At 38.2% G+C, this 19,276-nt stretch overlaps 5 protein-coding genes, 1 non-coding gene and 2 pseudogenes across 7 annotated transcripts; 4 read left to right on the forward strand and 4 right to left on the reverse strand.

The window, feature by feature from the left end:
- Positions 1–127: 127 nt before the first annotated feature.
- LOC122306977 (zinc finger protein 511) lies at positions 128–4,049 on the reverse strand. Its single transcript, XM_043119566.1, has 4 exons — positions 3,883–4,049; positions 2,425–2,489; positions 1,427–1,625; positions 128–813 (listed from the first exon to the last, which is right to left on the reverse strand). Exons 1-4 carry the CDS (start codon positions 4,009–4,011, stop codon positions 463–465), a joined length of 744 nt encoding a protein of 247 aa, XP_042975500.1. The 5' UTR covers positions 4,012–4,049; the 3' UTR covers positions 128–462.
- A 662-nt stretch (positions 4,050–4,711) lies between these two features.
- Positions 4,712–8,682, reverse strand: LOC122306976 (protein NUCLEAR FUSION DEFECTIVE 4-like). Of its 2 annotated transcripts, none has more exons than XM_043119565.1 (3): positions 7,970–8,172; positions 5,832–6,770; positions 4,712–5,715 (listed from the first exon to the last, which is right to left on the reverse strand). In XM_043119565.1, the coding sequence occupies exons 1-3, from the start codon at positions 8,023–8,025 to the stop codon at positions 5,196–5,198; spliced, it is 1,515 nt and encodes a 504-aa protein (XP_042975499.1). In that variant the 5' UTR covers positions 8,026–8,172; the 3' UTR covers positions 4,712–5,195. The 2 variants fall into 2 exon arrangements, with proteins under 2 accessions (XP_042975499.1, XP_042975498.1); XM_043119564.1 differs by having other exon boundaries at positions 4,865–5,715; positions 5,832–6,763; positions 7,970–8,682.
- Positions 8,683–9,702: 1,020 nt separating this feature from the next.
- On the forward strand, positions 9,703–9,784 carry TRNAS-UGA. Its single transcript has one exon. It is a non-coding gene; the product is annotated as a tRNA-Ser (tRNA).
- An 84-nt stretch (positions 9,785–9,868) lies between these two features.
- Positions 9,869–11,888, forward strand: LOC122308196. Its single transcript, XM_043121395.1, has one exon. It carries the CDS (start codon positions 11,492–11,494, stop codon positions 11,702–11,704), a length of 213 nt encoding a protein of 70 aa, XP_042977329.1. The 5' UTR covers positions 9,869–11,491; the 3' UTR covers positions 11,705–11,888.
- Positions 9,911–10,900, forward strand: LOC122308195 (annotated as a pseudogene).
- Positions 11,889–12,857: 969 nt separating the features above from the next.
- On the reverse strand, positions 12,858–13,429 carry LOC122308199. Its single transcript, XM_043121397.1, has one exon. It carries the CDS (start codon positions 13,210–13,212, stop codon positions 13,006–13,008), a length of 207 nt encoding a protein of 68 aa, XP_042977331.1. The 5' UTR covers positions 13,213–13,429; the 3' UTR covers positions 12,858–13,005.
- A 1,952-nt stretch (positions 13,430–15,381) lies between these two features.
- LOC122308197 lies at positions 15,382–16,231 on the reverse strand. Its single transcript, XM_043121396.1, has one exon. The coding sequence runs from the start codon at positions 15,992–15,994 to the stop codon at positions 15,782–15,784; it is 213 nt and encodes a 70-aa protein (XP_042977330.1). The 5' UTR covers positions 15,995–16,231; the 3' UTR covers positions 15,382–15,781.
- Positions 16,232–17,200: 969 nt separating this feature from the next.
- On the forward strand, positions 17,201–17,774 carry LOC122308198 (annotated as a pseudogene).
- Positions 17,775–19,276: the final 1,502 nt, after the last annotated feature.

Here is a 19,276-nt window from a genome sequence, read left to right on the forward strand (position 1 = left end):
ATTAAAAATTAAAATGCAATTTCTTGTAAATGACAAAGAAGGCGTCTGCTTTCTTTATGCTATTTCCTTGCGGGCATGTCTCTATGAAAATCAGTGTTGCCATAGCTTTAGCTATAAGTTACGTACGTGGTCAAAAAAATCGTGCTTCATTAGAACAATGTCACGCACATGAGCCTTTCTTAGTCTGCATATCAGGGAACATCAGTGACATGTAAGAAACCACGAGTTACAAACAAAAGGTTGATAAGAAAAGCGGAAAGCGGTCAGTTTCCATCCTCCAAACCAGCGAATATAGAGGGAAATGCTAAACATCATTCAAAGCATCAAATAGCCGTTTTCTCTTTCAATCATCCTTGAAAGCTGGTTGCAGAAGCAATCATATCAACTGGTGGAAGAAGGTGAGGGTTTTATGGTGAATCTGAATTTGATCTGCGGACATACTTGCGGTCACTTTGTCCCAATTTAGGTGGCGTCTGGTCTTTTATCACGCTGAACTGCGCGAGGGACAAAAGTCAGTCCACGAGTGTGGCGCCTACCAAAGCTAACAGATGACGGGGAGGAGTCCGAAGTACTTAATTTGGAGACTGCTGAAACAAGGCCATCAATGGATTCATTTTCTACTTCCATACATGAAGCTTCCTCCCTCTTATGAGTACCTTGTTTACGTTGGAGTTTTTGCCTCTGTTTCTTAGATGAGTGGGCTTTCTTGAAAAACTCAAATGAAGTGGTAAATTTATGCTTGTCCACCAGATGCTGTTGTCGACTTTTGTAGCTCTTGAACTTCAAACTACAGCCTTCAACCAGACATTCATACTGTCAATCAAAATTCAAGAGGATATCAGAGTCCAGTAAAAATGAGAACTGCAGATTAAACATTAAAAGAAAGGTATTTTCAATTTCCGCAAGTTATGGCCATCTGTTTATATTCTGCAGGCTAGAAAGCATATGGATGGACAAAATGCTATCGTAGAAACATTGAGCTCTGAAGAGTACCAGAAAACACAGAGGCTTCGTGTACGGTACTTATTACTCATTTTTTTGTTCCTGCGTGCATGTCTCTGTGTGTGTGCATGATCCTTGTGAGTTCAAGGTTAAAGATGGGTACGGTCAATTGGGTCATAGAACAAGTCCCATACACGGAAAATGCAAGCAAATCCCAGCTGAGAACCCAGAAGGAACAAAATTAGAAAACAGAGCATAATCCAATGCTCATATTTTGGGCTTTGTTCTTCCACCGCAGCCATCACAAAAAACCCTAATTATGTGTGATAAAAATGAAATATTTGTTTCTCTTTATAGGTACAACAAAGTTAATAATCACAATTCACAAAGGGACAAAACACCACATCTTACTAAAAACAGAAGAAAACAAGGCAATGGTTAGCATCCAGTCACACACACTAATATTGCATATAACAAAAGATACCATGGCATAGCCACGTGCAACTTTAGCCTGAAAGAAGGAATCATGTGCTTCTGATACATGTATGCTTAGCAGGCGTGATGTTGGGTAAACCCTAGAGCATATTGAACAGGACGCAGTATGCTGTGCATTGTAATGATCTTCAAAGTCCTCCAAAGAAGTCAAGCGCGAACCACAACCAACAATTGGGCAAAAGAAAACCCTGCTCAGATGTTATTTTTTAATGTTAGGCACATTAGAACAAATACAAGAACATAGGTATGTAAATGTTTTATTGTACACTGGAATACGAAACACGTAACATATCTCCTCCCCCCCGGTAGGTGGCAGCCAAAACAAGTCAATGGTGGCCCTTACAAAGAAAGCATTCCTTGGAAGACAAGTTACGGTCTCAACCATCCTCAAAAACATCAATAAATAAATAAAACAGCTGACTTGGAAAGAACTAGATCTTTTATCAGACATGCAAGCAGAAACAAAAATGATTAAATACTGGTCAAGATGCTGCTTAGTGACCAAAGGATAAGGTAGACTCAAATACCCTAGGTTTGATAGGTGTTTCCCTGGATTATCTGATTTATGGTTCGGAAGTGTGGACTTGAGTATACACGGTTTACCCCCCCCAAAGGTGGGCCTTTCTGACCCTGCCTTTCCTTGGTGAGGACAATGTGAAAAATATGTGATTGTTCATTTACAGTTGATGGATGAAAGAACTGCCAATGAAATCCCCAATAATCATATTAAACTCAAAGCTCAAGCTTCTCACTCCTACCTCGGGACCAAAATTTAAAAGCAGCTCAGTACATCAGGAATCCATGGCTTCTTGAACATTGCACATGCGAAAGCTATTTTCCTCTTAAAATCTACAAAACTAAGCATCTACCAGTCCTGATATCAATCAGTAATTGCACGTAATTTCACAATGAAAGAATGATATACAACCAGAATGAAGTACAATAGGCTTGGAGAAAAGTTATAAAATTAGTTTTAATCATTATTACCCGCATTCCTTAGCTACCAAATTCTGAAGCTTATTCTTTTCATCTTCCGTTAAATCCAATGCAACCTGCAAGTTAAAAGAGAGAAAAAAATTTTCTGATTCTCTTCAGAAGATCAAGTACAAAAGACTGACCCACATTTATGAACTTGAATGTCAAGTATGCATCTCCTAGAACATCACTTAGGTAGTCAACACTGCACTAATGTCAAGTCTAAAATTTAGTATCCCTTCAACAGAAGAGGAAAACTTAACATGGCGTGAATTTATCGAATGTGACGAAGCGTAAAATCACATACTTTGGCATAGGGGTGGGCAGTGGGGCCCCGCACCCCGCAACCCCGCCCCCGTTCGCCCTGCCCCCGCACGACGGGGCCCCCGCCCCGCATCTAGTTCCCCTAGCGGGGGCAGGGGGCGGGGAGGGCCCAACCCCGCCTCGCATTTCCCCCGCCCCGCCTCAACTATATATATATTATATATATTTAAACATAAATATTTATATATACAAAAACATAAATATATGTTTATATATATAAATATATATTTATATTTTGTATATAAATATATATTTATATTTTACAAATTGTGTATATATAAATATATATATATTATAATTTTTTAAAGTTATTCACAAAGTATGCATTAGTAAATTTAAAAACTATATAATTTAAAAACTATTACACTACAACTTACACAAAATATGCATTAACAAATTTAAAAACTACATAATTTTTAAATTATAGTCATATTTACAAAATTTAAATTTACAATTTAGATCTAAAAATATATATTTTTTTATCACTTTTAGATCTAGAAATAATTTTTTAAAATAATAAAATATAGTCAATATTTAAAGTAGAAATAAGGCGGGGCGGATTGGATATCCACCCCGGAGATACGGGGGTGGGTGGCGGGAAGGAAAATCCCACCCCTGCACCATGCAGGGCGGGGTGCGGGGAGGTGGCTACCCTGCACCGTATGGTGCGGGTAGCATCCCTACTTTGGCTTGGCAGCGCAAAGAAACTACAACCTCTAACTGATAAACTGCAATCTTGCGATACCAACTTGATCTTAAGCAAGGGCCAATGCTAACATTTATGACACCCGTGACTACAATAGATAATATGAACTTGAATTTCGTATATTTTTCTTTAAACAGTTATTTATCAAAAAAATACAAGCTTTGATTCCTCTTTTCCCCATGAAAATTCAAGAATTCTCGCAATATAAAACAGTGAAAGCCGATACTGACCATTACAAACTCTACATAAACTCATCAAAAAAGAGAAAAACCGAAAAAGAAGACTCCATTATTTCAACCATTTTAGCAACCGCAAAGAATCTCGATAGGTAGAAAAAATCAAATTTTCCCAAAGAAATAATTTTTCTAATAATATTACTACAGCTAATCACATTCTACATAATTCAAGATCATCATCAAGTTGAAAGATCAACGGGGGACCTGTTTAGCGATAAGTTCCCTCTCGACGTTGCCAGAAGCAAAGAAGGGAGACTCGGGCCCGAACGTTCGGCGAACGGATTTCCAGTACGGAAACCCTAATTGCTCTTTCTCTTCTACATCCATCGCCATGGTTCTCTCACCTCTGCTCGAATGAATGAACTTGATTTCGAAATTTTCAAACGGTAACGTTTAGCAGGTTCCGGTACGTACTGCATTTGCTTGGGTTGGGCGTAAGGCTCGGACCAAAATTGAAATCGAAAATGCCAGGCCCAAACGATATTTGTGTCTTGTATACTGCCTTTAAAAAAGAAAAAAAAAAATTAATAATAATAAATAAATATTAGATTAATATAAAAATAATTAATTTCTTAATAAAAAATTTTAAAGGAATGTGTAACACTTGCACAATCTATAGTTATATATAACATTACTCGTCTTTAAATAGAAATACAAGATTATATATGACATTTTATAATAAGATGAAAATATTATATCATTTTGTAACAAACTGATGTGATATTTTTTATTTTTATTATAAAAATAAAAATTACAGTGAAATTATAAATCTAACCTATCAGTGAAATTACAAAATAAGACTATACTTAGATGGATTTAAAGTGCTAGTTTTGATATCGAGGATATCAAAACGTATTCAATAAACTTTGGTTTGCTGAAAAAGACGAAAAGTAATCTGCGTCATATAAGAGTTTCCTGTGCAGTCTATGCCTACTACCAAGCTCAAACATTCTTTCCACTTGGAAAGGAAGTTTGTCACAACCAAATAGCACAGCAATTCATCGTGTAAGCCTGAATTCGAAACACAATCCTGTTAAAGGCCAAACCCACATTCACAATTTCAACTCCGTCGATCACTATTCCAACAAACACCAGCACGAGTAACGTGAGAGCAATTGTACAGAAATATGCAGGCATCTGATTGCTGAATTGCTAGTACAGAAACAATAAAAAAACAAGAGAGACATACGAACAAACACATTTGTTTACCTGCAGAGCACAGTGGACACAGCCGATGGTGATATTATAAACTTCCCAGCCTAATGTCCAAACTGGTAAAGGATTGAATACAGCATTTCAAAATGCAAAAATGAAAATCATACACAACCATGTCGTGTTGCCCGTCTGCAACATAATCGGGAAGAGCGTAGTCTCACTCTCGAGCTGATGTTCCAATTCTAAAGCATGCTTCCCTCTGCCATTGTTCAAGTGATTTTTGTTTATATGAACAAGGAAGAAATTGAAAGATCCTTGATCGAAGTGTACAGACACCACATTGATCTGGACCAATAATCCAGTTATATAAGCCGAGCTGAACTAGTTTTTCCATAGAGGTTGGCATATACAATCTTGGTCCGATAAACGAGAATGAGGCTTAGTATAAATGCAATAATGCATAATCCAGACATTATTATTGAAGTTAGGAAGAAGCATATGGCACCTTCACACTTCAGTGGTTCATCCACACCAAACATGACTGAAAAAATTGATCCCCAATTCTGCTGCTGGTGATGGTGTTGATGAGCTTGCTTCTCTGCTTCATGGTCATATATACTGCTAGCAATTACACCAGAGAAAACTAATGAACCTGCAGGATTTGCGAGTGTGAGGAAATTGTACAGAGCCCCAAATTTTTTCAAACCAAACAACTCGGAGGCAGCAGCTGGCACAATTGCCCAGTGAGCCCCATAGCCAAGTCCAATCAACAACGTGCCAACGTGCATTGCCCCAGGCCACCCCATAGCAAAGAAAAAATGACCTGCTGCCATAATGAGTTGGGCTACAGCCATCGCAATTGGTCTTGGATAAGCATGCTCCCTGTTCATTAAAATCATAAGAATGGATGAGAAGAACAAGTCAAAATAAGAACATTTCTTTTAAGAACAAAATTAAGGCTTCACAAAAATCCAGGAGGGACTGAAATCAACTTGCACCTCACAATAATCTCAGAGAAGTAACCACCACCAATGCGTCCTAGAAAGTTCCAAATGCTGATCATGGACACGAATATATGTGTGTTATCAGACCCCAATGACTGGCTCATCTGACCCAGATTATCGATCACTGTCAACCCAGATCCAGAACCCAATAGAAGTGAAAAAAATATAAGCCAAAAATCTGCTTTAATTAAAGCTTGTGTCAGGGTGAAGTCCTCCCCTCTACGTGGACCTCTCCTCCTCTTCACCCTCACTGCTCCTTCTGCAGCTGCCTGGAATAGTTTCACTTGCAATTGGGCAATTCGCTTTTTCCTTTCTGATGCTGGAAGCAAGTCCACTTCCTTTGGCTTCTCATCTTCCAGCTCACTTAATATAAGCTCACTGGAATCCTGTTGAAGTGTGTCAGGTTCTTGTTTCTGTGGCTCAGGAAGAAGTGTCTGTTCTTCTAAAGCTCTTGGCTCTAGGCAAAAACTCAATGACACAGGAATTGCAATTGGAATCAGAATAAGGATAAATAAAATTACGGTAAAAGTTGTTATCACTGTACGGTTCAAATCGACCAGATCTTCAACAAGCATGACCCCCATCAAATACGCAGCCAATAGGAGGCAGACACTATAGATAAACGAGAAACTTCTTCCATCAGTTGGCCGGACTTGCCTGTGACCTCCAACAGGTCTGACAATGAACATTAGGGCAATAACTACCATTGCTGGACCAACTGCAACCATGAATATCAGAGATGCATGATCAGGAGAATGAATCATTGCATAAATCTGAGTCAAAATTGCGCCACTCAATCCAGCAAAGCCTTTTAGAATCCCGACCACAGGACCACGACTTTTTGGGAAGTTTTGCACGCAGGAAACCAGAGCAACTGTATTGAAGTAGGTCTCGCCATTTGTTCCCAGAAATATAAGAATGCACATCTGCATACTGATATCCGTTAATCAAATTTGTCAAGACGGTATATAAGTATGGAAAGTTTGCGAAAAATCACAGACTAATAGAGAATTCGTATTAATATTGAATCTTCAGGATAATTAAAAAAGGGAAAAAAAAATTCTTGCACAGAACAAACGTGAGCCACAGGCCCACATGCCAATCCAACTCTCTCAAGAAAATGCACATATTTAATATGACGACGAGGAACTAACAGTTAGACAAGAAACCGCACTCAATTCAAATGAAGGGAGAGAAGAAGAGAAAGAGATGAAAGAAACCACATTCACTTAAACTTGCCAAGGCTCATTTAGCAGTAAAACCTTATAAGTTTCAATTGCTCGTGCTCTTGTAGCCTACAGCTCATCATTTAGAGCTCAGGATTAGATCACAGAAGTCAACCTGTTGACAGGCCCACCGGACTTACTATGGGAAAGGTTAGGCAAAATGATAAATCACCTAACTAAAATCAATATCCCTTCAAGCAAGTTAAACTTTAAACAAAATGAAGTTTGGTGGAGATAACACAAAACTCGAGTTCTTTAATCAGCTACTGTAGGCTTGGCTTACGAAGATTTTATGTTCAATTTTAAGTCAGAAAGAGACAGAAACCATTTCTATCACCACATAAGGCGATCTCATGAAGATGCAATTGATTCGTTCTAATAAATCGAAATTACATAAAAAGCTCCACTAAACTATTAGCCACAAGGATTTATTACATATAATTGAATATTACTTGGTGCTTCGAAACTGCTTTCCATATAAAAGCAAGAGCTAAGCACAAAAGATGTATAAAAAAAAAGGGTCAAAACACCACCTTGAAGGGAAAAAAAAGGATTATTTCCAGGGATCAGTATATAATAGCGATATTAATACAGTGGGATGGTAAATCCGTATTTCTGGCACACAAAACGACATATATTTCAAGCACCACCTCCAACTACTAAAATTCTCACTTGATAAACCAACCTTTCTTCTCAATCACACAAACCTAAGAACTACAAAATAAGCTTCATCAAAATATATCGGAAATTGGAATGATCAACTAAATCTGTGATGAATTAGAAATAGGACACGGGAAAAAAAAAGCCATCCTTTGCTTAAAACTCGCTGTGCCAAAATGGCAAAAAAGCTACGCTGGATGGAAAATAAACAAAGCATTCAACTGAAAAGATAAACAAGATACTCACAGCCCATAAAGGCAAAGTGGGAGCTCTTCCAGTGACGACGAGCCAAACCCAGCCATACCCAACAAAGTTCTGGAGAGCACCGAGGAGAAGAGCAGCCCACAGGGGTAAGACCTCACAAAGACTCCCAGCCAAGAACCCAACGCTGTCACCCAAATCCTTGACCACGCCGAGTCTCGCAACCTGCCTCTGGTTATAGCCGAGCGAACTCTTTATTACCGGCGATATGCTCCCGAAAAGGTAACCGATTCCCGCAAACGTTTGCAACCACATTGCCGCCACAAACACCAGCCATCTGTTGCTAAAAAACGACCCCAACCTCTCTCTCCATCGCCAACCGTCCATCTTAATTCACTCACTCGGTGCCTTCTTTCAAAACAACCAAAGCCGCTATCTTTGGCTTATGTTATTCCCTGGATAAGTTAATGATAATTCTTTATAATACAACCAAACCACAGAGAGAGAGAGAGAGAGAGAGAGAGAGAGAGAGAGAGAGAGAGAGAGGAGGGGGGGTGACGATGACAATGATGTGATGAATTTGGACAGCGAACGGTGTGGCTTGGCACCAAGTTCCTCGATAGTGATAAAGCAAATGTCACCAACGAAATGATTTACGGAGATGACACTTCAGCCATCGTAGAAAATGAAAAGGAAATCAAAGCAGCAGAGAGTGAGAATTGTAGTTTGTGATTGGAAACCTACGTATCATTCAGGTTTTGACTTTTGGAGATTAAGCCCTCCTTATCCTTCAGCTATCTCCGTAAATACCTCGTTAACCGCCAACCAGTTACCGGACAATATTTCAACATCAATGTCCGTATTTTTCAGAAAAGATTAAAAGACCGTATCTTTCAAAATCCCAACAATTTACTAAAAATAAAGAAAAAGGGGGAAAAAAATTATAAATTATTAAAATTCTTATAAAAAAAAAATGTGGAAAAATTATAATTTACAAAGGTTTACATCGCAGCAGTGCTAACGCTGAGATGCCAGTATAACTTTTAGCACTAGCATGGAGATAACCACGACAGAGTTAGCATATTAGCCATCCTATATATTTCTATAAAAATTATGAAACTCTGTACAAAATGAACCTATTTCCTACCACAATTCTGTGACACCCAGTTTGGGTACTTTCTGTATGCTTTTTTTGTTGCAAATTACGGTCCTTCAAATTAATTAAATGAAACTCATTCAAGAAGTTATACCATGTCAAATTGAAATCATTAGTTGTTAAAAAGCCACAGAAAAGATGCGGTATAGCCTAGCCAGGACAAGTCAGAGAAACATATCGGGGAAGCTGTTCCCCCACGTTTGCCTCATCTGCTCGATAATGGTGGTATGTGATTTTTAGCGATCTTGGACTCTGTTTGTTGTTTGAAATTAACGTCATTATTATTATATGAGGACTGGAATTGGGGCCTGTGCATTGAATTCTTTTGCATTACGACAATGCACAATTTGCAAAGGTTTTTAGTGTGGATGCTTCTGTGGCTGGGCCACGGCAACTTCTATCATTCAATTACCTTTAAGAAAAAAGCAGCCCTTGTAGAACCGAACCGTCATATGTCCCTCAGTCGCGTATTTCTTCTTATCTAAAATAGTAATATTAGAGCAGTTTTAAAATGTGCTAATAATTTTTTTGTATGCATATGTCGTCTTTTCTATCCTCCAAAATCAGTTTACGGACAGACTTAAAAAGACAAATTTTAGTGATGGTATAAAATGACACCAGCGTCGATATGTCCGAGTGGTTAAGGAGACAGACTTGAAATCTGTTGGGCTACGCCCGCGCAGGTTCGAACCCTGCTGTCGACGTTTTACCCTTTCTCATGTCGCTGATGCTACAGCTACAGTCAAAGCCTAAACGTCTTTAACTAAATTTTATTTCCAGACGACTCATCAAGGTCCCCCGATCCAGAGAGCCGGGCAGAACGAGCGAAAATGAGCCTAGACGATGTGTCGAAGGCGTTCGTGGAACACTACTTCTCGACTTTCGATTCGGACTGAGCCGCGTTGGCGAACCTGTACCGGGAGGGCTCCATGCTGACCTTCGAAGGCCAGAAGATCCAGAGCTCGCAGAACATTGTGGCCAACCTCACCAGCCTCCTCCTCCAGCAGTGCAAGCACACCATCAACTGCCAGCCATCCGGCCCCGCTGGCGGCATGCTCGTCTTCGTCAGCGGAAATCTTGAGCTCGCTGGTGAACAACACGCACTCAAATTCAGCCAGGTATTTCTTCAAACACCTAATAAGCTGACAATATTTACTTAATGCTTGTTTCTGAAGGCATAGCCATCGGTTTATGCACTCGCCAGAGCAATATACGGCGAGTGAAAAATCAATCTTTTGATTGCTTGAACACGCGAACATTTTCCAAGTCTTTCTCGTAGTCTACTAACAGCCTTGAGCTTTTTAACTTCCAACGTATTTATATCAAGGTCTCACTTGACCATTTTCCTAGGGTTCATCTCCCGACAGTTTTGTCACGGTTGTTGTATATGGCTGGATAAGGAATACATGAATGTTTGGCCGAGTTAATGGCTAGATTGTTACCTTATGCTGGATTGTAGTATAGCTGGTGAGTTAGGTTAATCTTTGCACTACAACGTTAGGCATTTGGTATTTAAATGGGGAATCAATTACTTGTTGGCAAATATATTCTAGCTTTCCTCGGTGCCGTCCATCGTAATTCTTGCTTGTAACTCTGTTTCATGCGTCATTGTTCCTAACTTATGAATGCTTCTGTTTCTCCTGTAATTCCTGCCTTCTATGTTATGCCTCAATTTTGTGTAGATGTTCCATCTGATACCGACACAACAGGGGAGCTTTTACGAGTTGAATGACATTTTTCGCTTGAATTATGCACGAGCAGTGTTAAGATTCTGTAGATGTTCCATCTGATACCGACATTTTTCCCTTGACAGACGAGTCTTTTTTTGAAAAAATACAAAATAAAAAAAATAAAAAATCATTATTTGACTTCTAAAATTCAATCCAGATTGTGCCATTGCTTTTCTGTCTCTCTTTCTGTTTTTTCCTCTAACATGGAGGTGGCGTGATCATGGCGATGTCTATGAAATGCTACCACCAGAATATTTCTGTCATAAGCAATCAAAAAGTGCTTTTTGAGCTCCAAGATTATAAACGTCGTTCTTTCATTAGTCCCCTTTCATATGATCAGTTTCACTTTAGTTAATAGACTGAGATTGACTGGCAAGGGGACAATCAAAACTGTACGAGAGTCCTACGTCCGCAGTTGCCTTCGACGGTAGCAGTGCATTGCATGTGACGTGTATGGTATATAATGTGAATCTGAATAGCTTGATTCTCTAACCTTCACTTTTTCAGTTTCCTAGTCATCAACTCCTTTGTCCCTTCCTCCCAAAGCAAAACTTAACCTCTATAATCATCTTTCCTTCTCAATTCCGTTGCCACTCCTTGTGAACTTTAAGAGAGACTACAGAGAGGTCTGGTGAGGGTTTAGAAAGAAAGAGATCAATCGATCTGTAGAAGAAGAAGAACATGTCGGATTGGGGGCCGGTGTTTGTGGCCACGGTGCTCTTCATACTGCTCACGCCGGGGTTACTGATTCAGATGCCGGGGAAAAAACGCTACGTAGAATTTGGCAACTTCCAGACGAGTGGAGTGTCCATTCTGGTTCATTCCGTCATCTATTTTGCTCTAATATGCATCTTCTTGTTAGCTATTGGAGTCCACATGTACCTGGGCTCATAGCTCCCAGAATAAACACCATCCATATCTGCAAGTTCCCGATCTAGTGGTGACGTCGTGTGCTTCTAATCTCTGTTGTCATGTCCTATCTATTTCTTCTATAATTAAATTGTGTGCTTCTATTACTTGTATTGCAATTTTTCCATTGATTCTCCCTATTAATGACAAATGGTTTGACTTGTTTGCATGCATAGTTATTAACCACTCAAATTCACCTGATCCAAAATTCTACTGAGACTATACAGGATGATATGCAATTTTACATGGCATATTGCCTTTTGGTTTGCACATCTCTCTCTCTCTCTCTCTCTCTCTCTTCTTTTCTTTTCTTTCTTTCTTTCTGTTTTCTTCTTCTTCTTCCTTTTTTTTTTTTTTTTTTTTATGAGCAAAAGAGGACAACAATATGACAGAAAATATGGTCACGGGGGACTGAATACAAAATTGGGATGAAGAATTTGGGTTGGATGGAATGTATATGAATGCTTGACAAGGATATTGTTGGAAATGGGGGTATGCTTGGGCTGGAGGATGCCATCTCATTATCGACAATGTTAATGTAGTAGGAGTGATCAGGAAGGATCTGCACGATAAGACTAGATGGGGAAAGTAATTTTCAAAGCACGGTGAACATGGGCTCATTCCCAAGCCGATATTGCTTAATCTTTGATTTGAGGAGGGATGAGGGATCATTTTTGCGATGCAAGTTTGATGCTTATAAGCCAAATGGTCTTATATTAAGTGAAAATCAAAATATATAGTCGTGTAAGCAAACCAAAGTGATAGTTATTTCTAGCGGCGGTGATATCTGGATTGAACTGATCATGATGTCGGGTGGGGAGAAACAGGGCGAGTAAGCGCCATCCTCTGCCTTGAACATGTTCTTTATGTAATTTGTAGCCACGTTCCAATCAAAGAAGAGACAAAACATGTTCTGTTTGTTCGCATCTAAAACAGGTCATCACAGCCGAGGTAATTTGTAATCATTCATTTTTTGAGAACCGTATGGTCGTTTGTCTTCTTCCAGTTGTAACTTAAAATTGCTGAATCAAGGAACAACATTATCATGGATCAAACAACTGTATCCTGTATGGAAATAAATCATTATTTTTTTCCCATAGAAAAGATTCGCTGGAAATCTAAGCACAAAAAAATTGAGTGGACACCAAGTAATCTTCATAATCTCTTCATTTCAAGTTGCGTGAGGCTTACATCGATCAAAAGCAGGAAATAAAAAAAGTAGAGCATCAAACCTTTTTTTTTTTTTTTTTTTTTTTGGGGTCCTTGGCCAGCAACCCAACTGCTTTCTAGACGTAGAGGTGAACGTGAAGAATAACAAGGAACAGAATAAGAAACAAACCGTAGAGAACTGTGTGCACAAAAATGGAAGCAATGCTAGTCTTCATGTTCATGAAATCAAGGGGCCGATTCTTGCCAGGCATTTGAAAGAGTGTTCCTGGTGACAGAATTGCAAACAGAGCCGCAGCTATGAGGGGAGCAGCCCAATCGTTCATTCTAAGCCTTAACAAACGACACCAAAACAAAGAACTTCAATTTCCAACAACAGCAGCAACAGCAGCAGAAGAAGAAGAAGAAGAAGAAGAAGAAGAAGAATCAGGCAAGCATGTAAAAAGGGCTTTGGATGCCATGCTGATATTACTTCGGGACCTTGGACGGGGGAACAGAATTTCCTAAAGCAGGAACATTCTCAACCACTAAACTTTATTCTTCCTTTTGTTTTGTGATTTTTTTAAAGTTCTTTCGAATCTCTCTATTGGATAAGGCCGAGCATCATTTCTATTGTTGTCAAGCCCATAAGTAGTGCAATAATGGGTGCATAATTATGCAGTCTGCAATCATTGGAGGGCCCAATAACGGATGGAGTTAGTTGACACTGCTCCAATCAATACCGTCCATTTCAGCTCTTTTTTTCTTGGATGATTTAAATATTTGAGTAAAAATTGCATTTATAAAAAATTTGTTTATGGACACTTATAAGGAAAATATTTTAGCTATAAATTCTATATCAGTTCGTATTTTGACCTTTTTTTTTTTTTTAAAATATAATAGATTTAATACCAATTGAGTGTTTATGCAGCAACTTATAAATGTAATAACTAAAAAAATTAAAGTAATATCGTTTTGTTTTTATTTTTTATTTATTAATAATCCCACTGTTTTGAATATATTAAACTTATCATTTTTTCATTCATATTTATCATTTGAATATATACCACCATTAGACATTATAATTTTTTTTTAAATGCACTTTATATTCCAAATTCAAGCTAAAGAAAATTTTTTACTTATCATATATATACCACATATTTAATAAGAAAAATAAATAAAATAAAAAACGTGTGGTGTCAAGACATTTACCAAACTACTAGATTTACAATCATCAAATTCATAGCTACTCGAAAGTCAAGCAGTGTCACAAGAGTTACAAAGCAAATCTTTTATAAAAAGCAATCCAGCTAGTAGTAATTCATAGTACAGATCATGTTATAGATGGGAGGTTAGCTGAAATTATATACTAATTTGTATATTTGTATTAATTTGTATTAATTCATTATAACTTGTACATGATACATTCCAGTATACATAACAAAGGTTCTTTGACTTGATATTCATTCAAGCCATTCCATTTCTAAATCTTTTATGCTATTGTTAAGGATGTGTTTCACACCACCAATACTATCTATGACCTTCAACGAAATGAGATGGTGGCTGCCCAATGGAACTTTGATGCCTAAGTTATAGAGAAATTTTTTCAATATAAGTATATGAATGATTGTGAATGTGTTACTTTCGGGTGTTATTTATAGAAGTGTGATAAGGGTGATAATGACTAATTTTCAAAGTTTATCTTGAAGATTCTCCGTGTAAAGTAGACATCCATTTCTTAATATGCCCCATGTATACCACTATTAGATATGAATGGCTGTATTATTTTTTTAATATAAAATAATTATTTTGATCAATCATATTAGTAGAGAGTATAAAAATATATAAAAGTAACTATAAGTAGCATAATTCAAATTATAATGTGTTGTAATTGGTATACTCAACTGAACTCAGTTAAAATGTCTTATTTTTAATGGATGGAGCAAATGTACAAATTTAATAAAAGAAATATATATAATTTCTCTCTTGGCCCTTGCTTACAGAGTGTTCCAAAATCCTTCCATTTTCTCAACTGTCACTAACCCTCAAAAGATCTCTCACTTCCAACTTCCTCGTCCCCAGTCCGTCGCGTAAAAACTAGCCACTTTTCTTGCTGCCCTTAGGCGATCCCTCACCGACATGCACATCTGACTTGTCTAGCACCTAGATGAAGCACATTTTTTTTTTCTTTGGAGAAAGAAATGGCGAACTGGGCCGCCGTACTGACCGACGTGGCACTGTTCGTGCATGCTACTCGCACCGGCACTTCTCTTTCATCTTACAGGGAAACAGCCGGCAGCTGGAGTTCGACAGCTTGAAGACCTAAAGGGCAAAGGCAAGGCATTCGTCATCCACAGACTCTCATCTTCTTTGTTCTCTACGTTGTGCTTATATATTCTTGGCTGTCCGCGTCGATATCTACAGCGCCAGATCAGCTTTTTTTTTGGTCTCGGTATCTTTCCGGCATCTATAATATGTGTCATGAGTATGACTTCAGTGATACCTCGTTTAGCAGATATAAAAAGCACATAGTTTTCTTGCTTATTCTCTCGTGCCTATACTTCTTATGATGTCATAATGATAAATGAAACAAAATACGACAAAGACCTTAGAATCGGATTACACTTGTTGCTCGTAGCAGTTGTAGGACAGACCAACAACCTCAGTAAGAGGAACAGTACTGAAGGCCTGGATGACTAAGAGAGAATTCATAGATTTGTACTTAATGTAAACAAGACCTACTAGCCAACAGCTAGCGCACCTACTAACAAGGAAATTAAACAGAAACGGAAATAGAAAGTGAAAATTTAAACAAAGGGAGAGATATAGCAACTCCATCATGGGGAAGTGAGAAAAAAAGGAAAGAAAGAGCTAGCTAACAAGCTGTATGGACGTTATGGCTAAACAGCTTTTGGATCAATTAACGTGAATGTGTATACCAATTGCAACAACCAAGATGGTGAGTATGCAAAAGTATATAATGGCATGAACCAAAATCGCAATCCCACTTGTGCTCATGTTACCGAACTCAACCACCCTTGTTCTAGCCGGCAGTTGGAAGAGCAACCCGGGCGAGAAGAGAATGAACAAACCCACCGCGACAACAACCGGCCCCCAATCAGCACCCATCGCTCTTTTTGTCTCTTTATATTTCGTCTCGAAATGAAAAGGAGATAAGGAAACTAGTTGGGATTTCTCTTGCGGTATGAATCAGAGGAGAAGAGAAGGATACGCTCGACCTAATTAATATGTATAGGGAAATATGATTTTAATACGAAGGGATGGGGGATGAGGGATGCTAAACTTAGCGAGAAAGAAGAGAGTGGATTTAAACGAGGGGAAAGGTACGTTACGGTTAGTGGGTTTGCTTTCATGAAGATGGAAACAAGCACCTTTTTCTTGCGTTAGCTTCTAATAATTATTCACTATAAGGCTTCTTTTAACTTGCTTTAGATTAGAGATTATTGATGAAGGTGGAACCTTTTTTAAAGAAATATTAAAGAGACAATTGTGAAAGGACGTGCATGTGTAAAAGTGGAGTCGTGGCTACGTGTGTATGGAACACTTCCTTGTTTGGTTTACATCTTTTACAGTAAAGATCTAAATGCATGCGTTAAGGAATGGAATAGAATGTACCTGAAGGTAGAGACTACAAAAAGTGAAAATTGAAAAAAGAAAGAAATTATTGAATATATAATATATTATGACAAGGAACTAAACTACATGTCGGTCAGCTTCAGACACTAGGTTGTCGTTGAGGTGGAGCCCATACAGTCATACCAAGAATTGGCACCCCTAAACTAGCTTAAGCAAATATGTTTGGGCCGATCTGATGTTGGACTTTGGAAATTTCAGCCCAGATTGAAGTATCAAACACATACAACTCGAACAAGGCCGGTCCAGCATTAAAAGAACCTTTTTTTTTTCCTTTTTATCTTGAGTTTTGTTATCTTCAATCAAATTAACTAATATATTTTTAAATAAATTTTTAATTATATAACTAATGTATTAAGTCATTTAATATAAGTATATCAATTAATATGATTAAATCTATAAAATCAGACAATAATATTTGTGATGAATGCCGAAACAAACGCATGCACCTCTCTTTTTCTTCAGAATCGTTTTCTTGTTTTTTCCCCTGGCACATCAACCCGTGCGATTCCAATAGCCAACCAATCTCTGGGAATGAGGAAGACAGAGCCACCCAAGGAGAGGAAAAGGCCGCATGATGCCGACCAATGGATATTGTATACTGTCCTTGTCGATATTGCATTGCGTCTAATCCAATGCCCTCCTGCCGATTTTGAACTGTGTCTTTCGAACATTCATTTTGTTGTCCTCGTCCACTTCGAGTGGCTCTCTTCTACACATACCCACCAACTTTAAATTGCCCCTCTTTATCTTCTCACTTGGGGGAACTGCTTGGGGAGAGAGAGAGAGAGAGATGGCAGATTGGGGGCCAGTGGTTATAGCGGTAGTACTGTTTGTGCTGTTAACGCCGGGGCTGTTATTCCAGCTGCCTGGAAATAGCCGAGTGGTGGAATTTGCAAATATGCAGACAAGTGAGAGTTTCCATATTGGTCCACACCATCATCTTCTTTGGAGTCATCACTATATTCCTCATCGCCATTGGTGTTCACATCACCACCGGGTAATTTCATCATTTTATGCACATGTAGCACCCCACCTCTGGTTTCTTCCTGTTGATTCTGTATCAAATTTTTTTTTTTCCTCACGTCCGTCTTAATTTGTTCATGAATAAGGTAGTCGGAACGAAATGACGCCACTGGTGTGGCTCCTTAGCAAAATATCCGAAATATCTTACATGCCCTTGTTGTTCGAAATTTAGAAACGAGTTTCTTTGGGGTTCTTTCCTATTGTATTAAATAGCCTGCAGTTCTTGGAATCTTGTATTGATCGTAATTTTTAGGGTGTAAGCTGAGGTGAAGAACGATTCCAATCCGACAAATGCATAATGGTTCTGAAGAAAAGTGAATTACTTAAAACCTATGAACAAGAAAGTATCACATTCAAAATGAGAGAGAGACAGCAAAATTAATTTGTGCTACCACAACAGTAACACCACCCTGAATCTGGATATCTTAATTTAGTAACCAACTTCCCAACTTTCCCAACTTAACCCACTTGGGAATTTATTAAAATTAATAATAATAATAATAATAAGATAAATGTTTAGTTTTAAGAAGATTTTATAAAAATGAATTCACAAATTAACGTGACTTGATATAATACGTCATATTGTAAAATTATTTTTATTGTTAAGTAGTACTAGATCTAACGTATCATAAGAAGTTATGTCAGTTTATAATTTTTTTTTTTATAAAATCTAACTCAAATACTTTTCAATAATAATAATAATAATAAGCAAGTATTAAAAAGCCTATACTAAAACAGTCTAGTGCAGGGAAGAACAAGAAACCTCGCAAACCCAAACAAATTATCGAAAGCATTGGACGACACAGATATTATTTGCAGGGACCCATATAATTGCAACTGCAGATTCTTTACGAATGATAACACCAAAGACATACAACTGAGAAAAAAAGGGGTTACCAGAAAAATGAAAATCATGCTGCAACTACATGTCAACGAAAAAAGACTTTTTACAACGAAATATTTTCCTTGTCTTTTCTGTTGTAGGGTAGATACCCGGCAAGAACCTGGGAGCCTCCCTTCCCCCCAGCAAAGCTGGCATTCCATGATTTACTGCTTAGGCAGACAACATTTATTTATTGAAATAAAAAGAAAAATCATACCAACCTCTTCAACGACTATCGATCCAGACAAAATCAACACGCAAACACAATTAAACTTAACATTACGGGTCAGAGTTCATGTTGGTGTGTGTTTGCGTTGAGAATTAAATTCTAAAAATTTCTGTATCACTATCAGGAACTCACGCATAGTTATCGGCTCGACTCACACGTACATGTAATCCAAAAATCCAAATTAGTAACTCTAATGGTAATAGCTAAATTGTATAAACAAAAAGCATAACCAAATAAATTAGGAAGAGGAAAAAAGAAATCAGAGCCAAATCAGTATGATCATGATAAAGAAACAAACTATACCAAAACAAAAAGAAACAGAAGAAAAGAAATAGTAAAAACGATGGAGAGGTTGTTACCAGGCACAATCTTGTGTGAGGCGGCTGGGCAAACAGAAATTCGGACAAATTGGATACAATCCTAGCGAAGTATCTGTAAGATCAAGACGAACGCCAATACCAATGCCGGTCCGAAGAGCCACTGAAATCGTCGAAGAAAAAAAGGAGCTGAAAGAGGCGGGAGACATCTTCAATGGCTGTCCGGAGGAGGAAAGCCCCACCTCCACGGCCGAAGGTAGGGTAGTGGGGAAATGGGAGGGGTAAATTAAGAAGGTGGATGA

The sequence above is a fragment of the Carya illinoinensis genome, chromosome 4 (assembly GCF_018687715.1).
Source record: "Carya illinoinensis cultivar Pawnee chromosome 4, C.illinoinensisPawnee_v1, whole genome shotgun sequence".
Classification (NCBI taxonomy): domain Eukaryota; kingdom Viridiplantae; phylum Streptophyta; class Magnoliopsida; order Fagales; family Juglandaceae; genus Carya; species Carya illinoinensis.

What these genes read in the sequence shown, in the direction of transcription:
- LOC122308196 (XM_043121395.1), top strand. Translation starts at nt 11,492, where the DNA reads ATGTCGGATTGGGGGCCGGTGTTTGTGGCCACGGTGCTCTTCATACTG.
- LOC122306977 (XM_043119566.1), bottom strand. Translation starts at nt 4,011, where the DNA reads ATGGCGATGGATGTAGAAGAGAAAGAGCAATTAGGGTTTCCGTACTGG. An exon ending in GGGAACTTATCGCTAAACAG is followed by an intron (nt 2,490 to 3,882) that starts GTCCCCCGTTGA and finishes TTTAACTTGCAG; the next exon opens with GTTGCATTGGATTTAACGGA. An exon ending in TTGCACGTGGCTATGCCATG is followed by an intron (nt 814 to 1,426) that starts GTATCTTTTGTT and finishes TTTGATTGACAG; the next exon opens with TATGAATGTCTGGTTGAAGG.
- LOC122306976 (XM_043119564.1), bottom strand. Translation starts at nt 8,311, where the DNA reads ATGGACGGTTGGCGATGGAGAGAGAGGTTGGGGTCGTTTTTTAGCAAC. An exon ending in CCACTTTGCCTTTATGGGCT is followed by an intron (nt 6,764 to 7,969) that starts GTGAGTATCTTG and finishes ATCAGTATGCAG; the next exon opens with ATGTGCATTCTTATATTTCT. An exon ending in TTCTCTGAGATTATTGTGAG is followed by an intron (nt 5,716 to 5,831) that starts GTGCAAGTTGAT and finishes TTTAATGAACAG; the next exon opens with GGAGCATGCTTATCCAAGAC.
- LOC122308199 (XM_043121397.1), bottom strand. Translation starts at nt 13,212, where the DNA reads ATGAACGATTGGGCTGCTCCCCTCATAGCTGCGGCTCTGTTTGCAATT.
- LOC122308197 (XM_043121396.1), bottom strand. Translation starts at nt 15,994, where the DNA reads ATGGGTGCTGATTGGGGGCCGGTTGTTGTCGCGGTGGGTTTGTTCATT.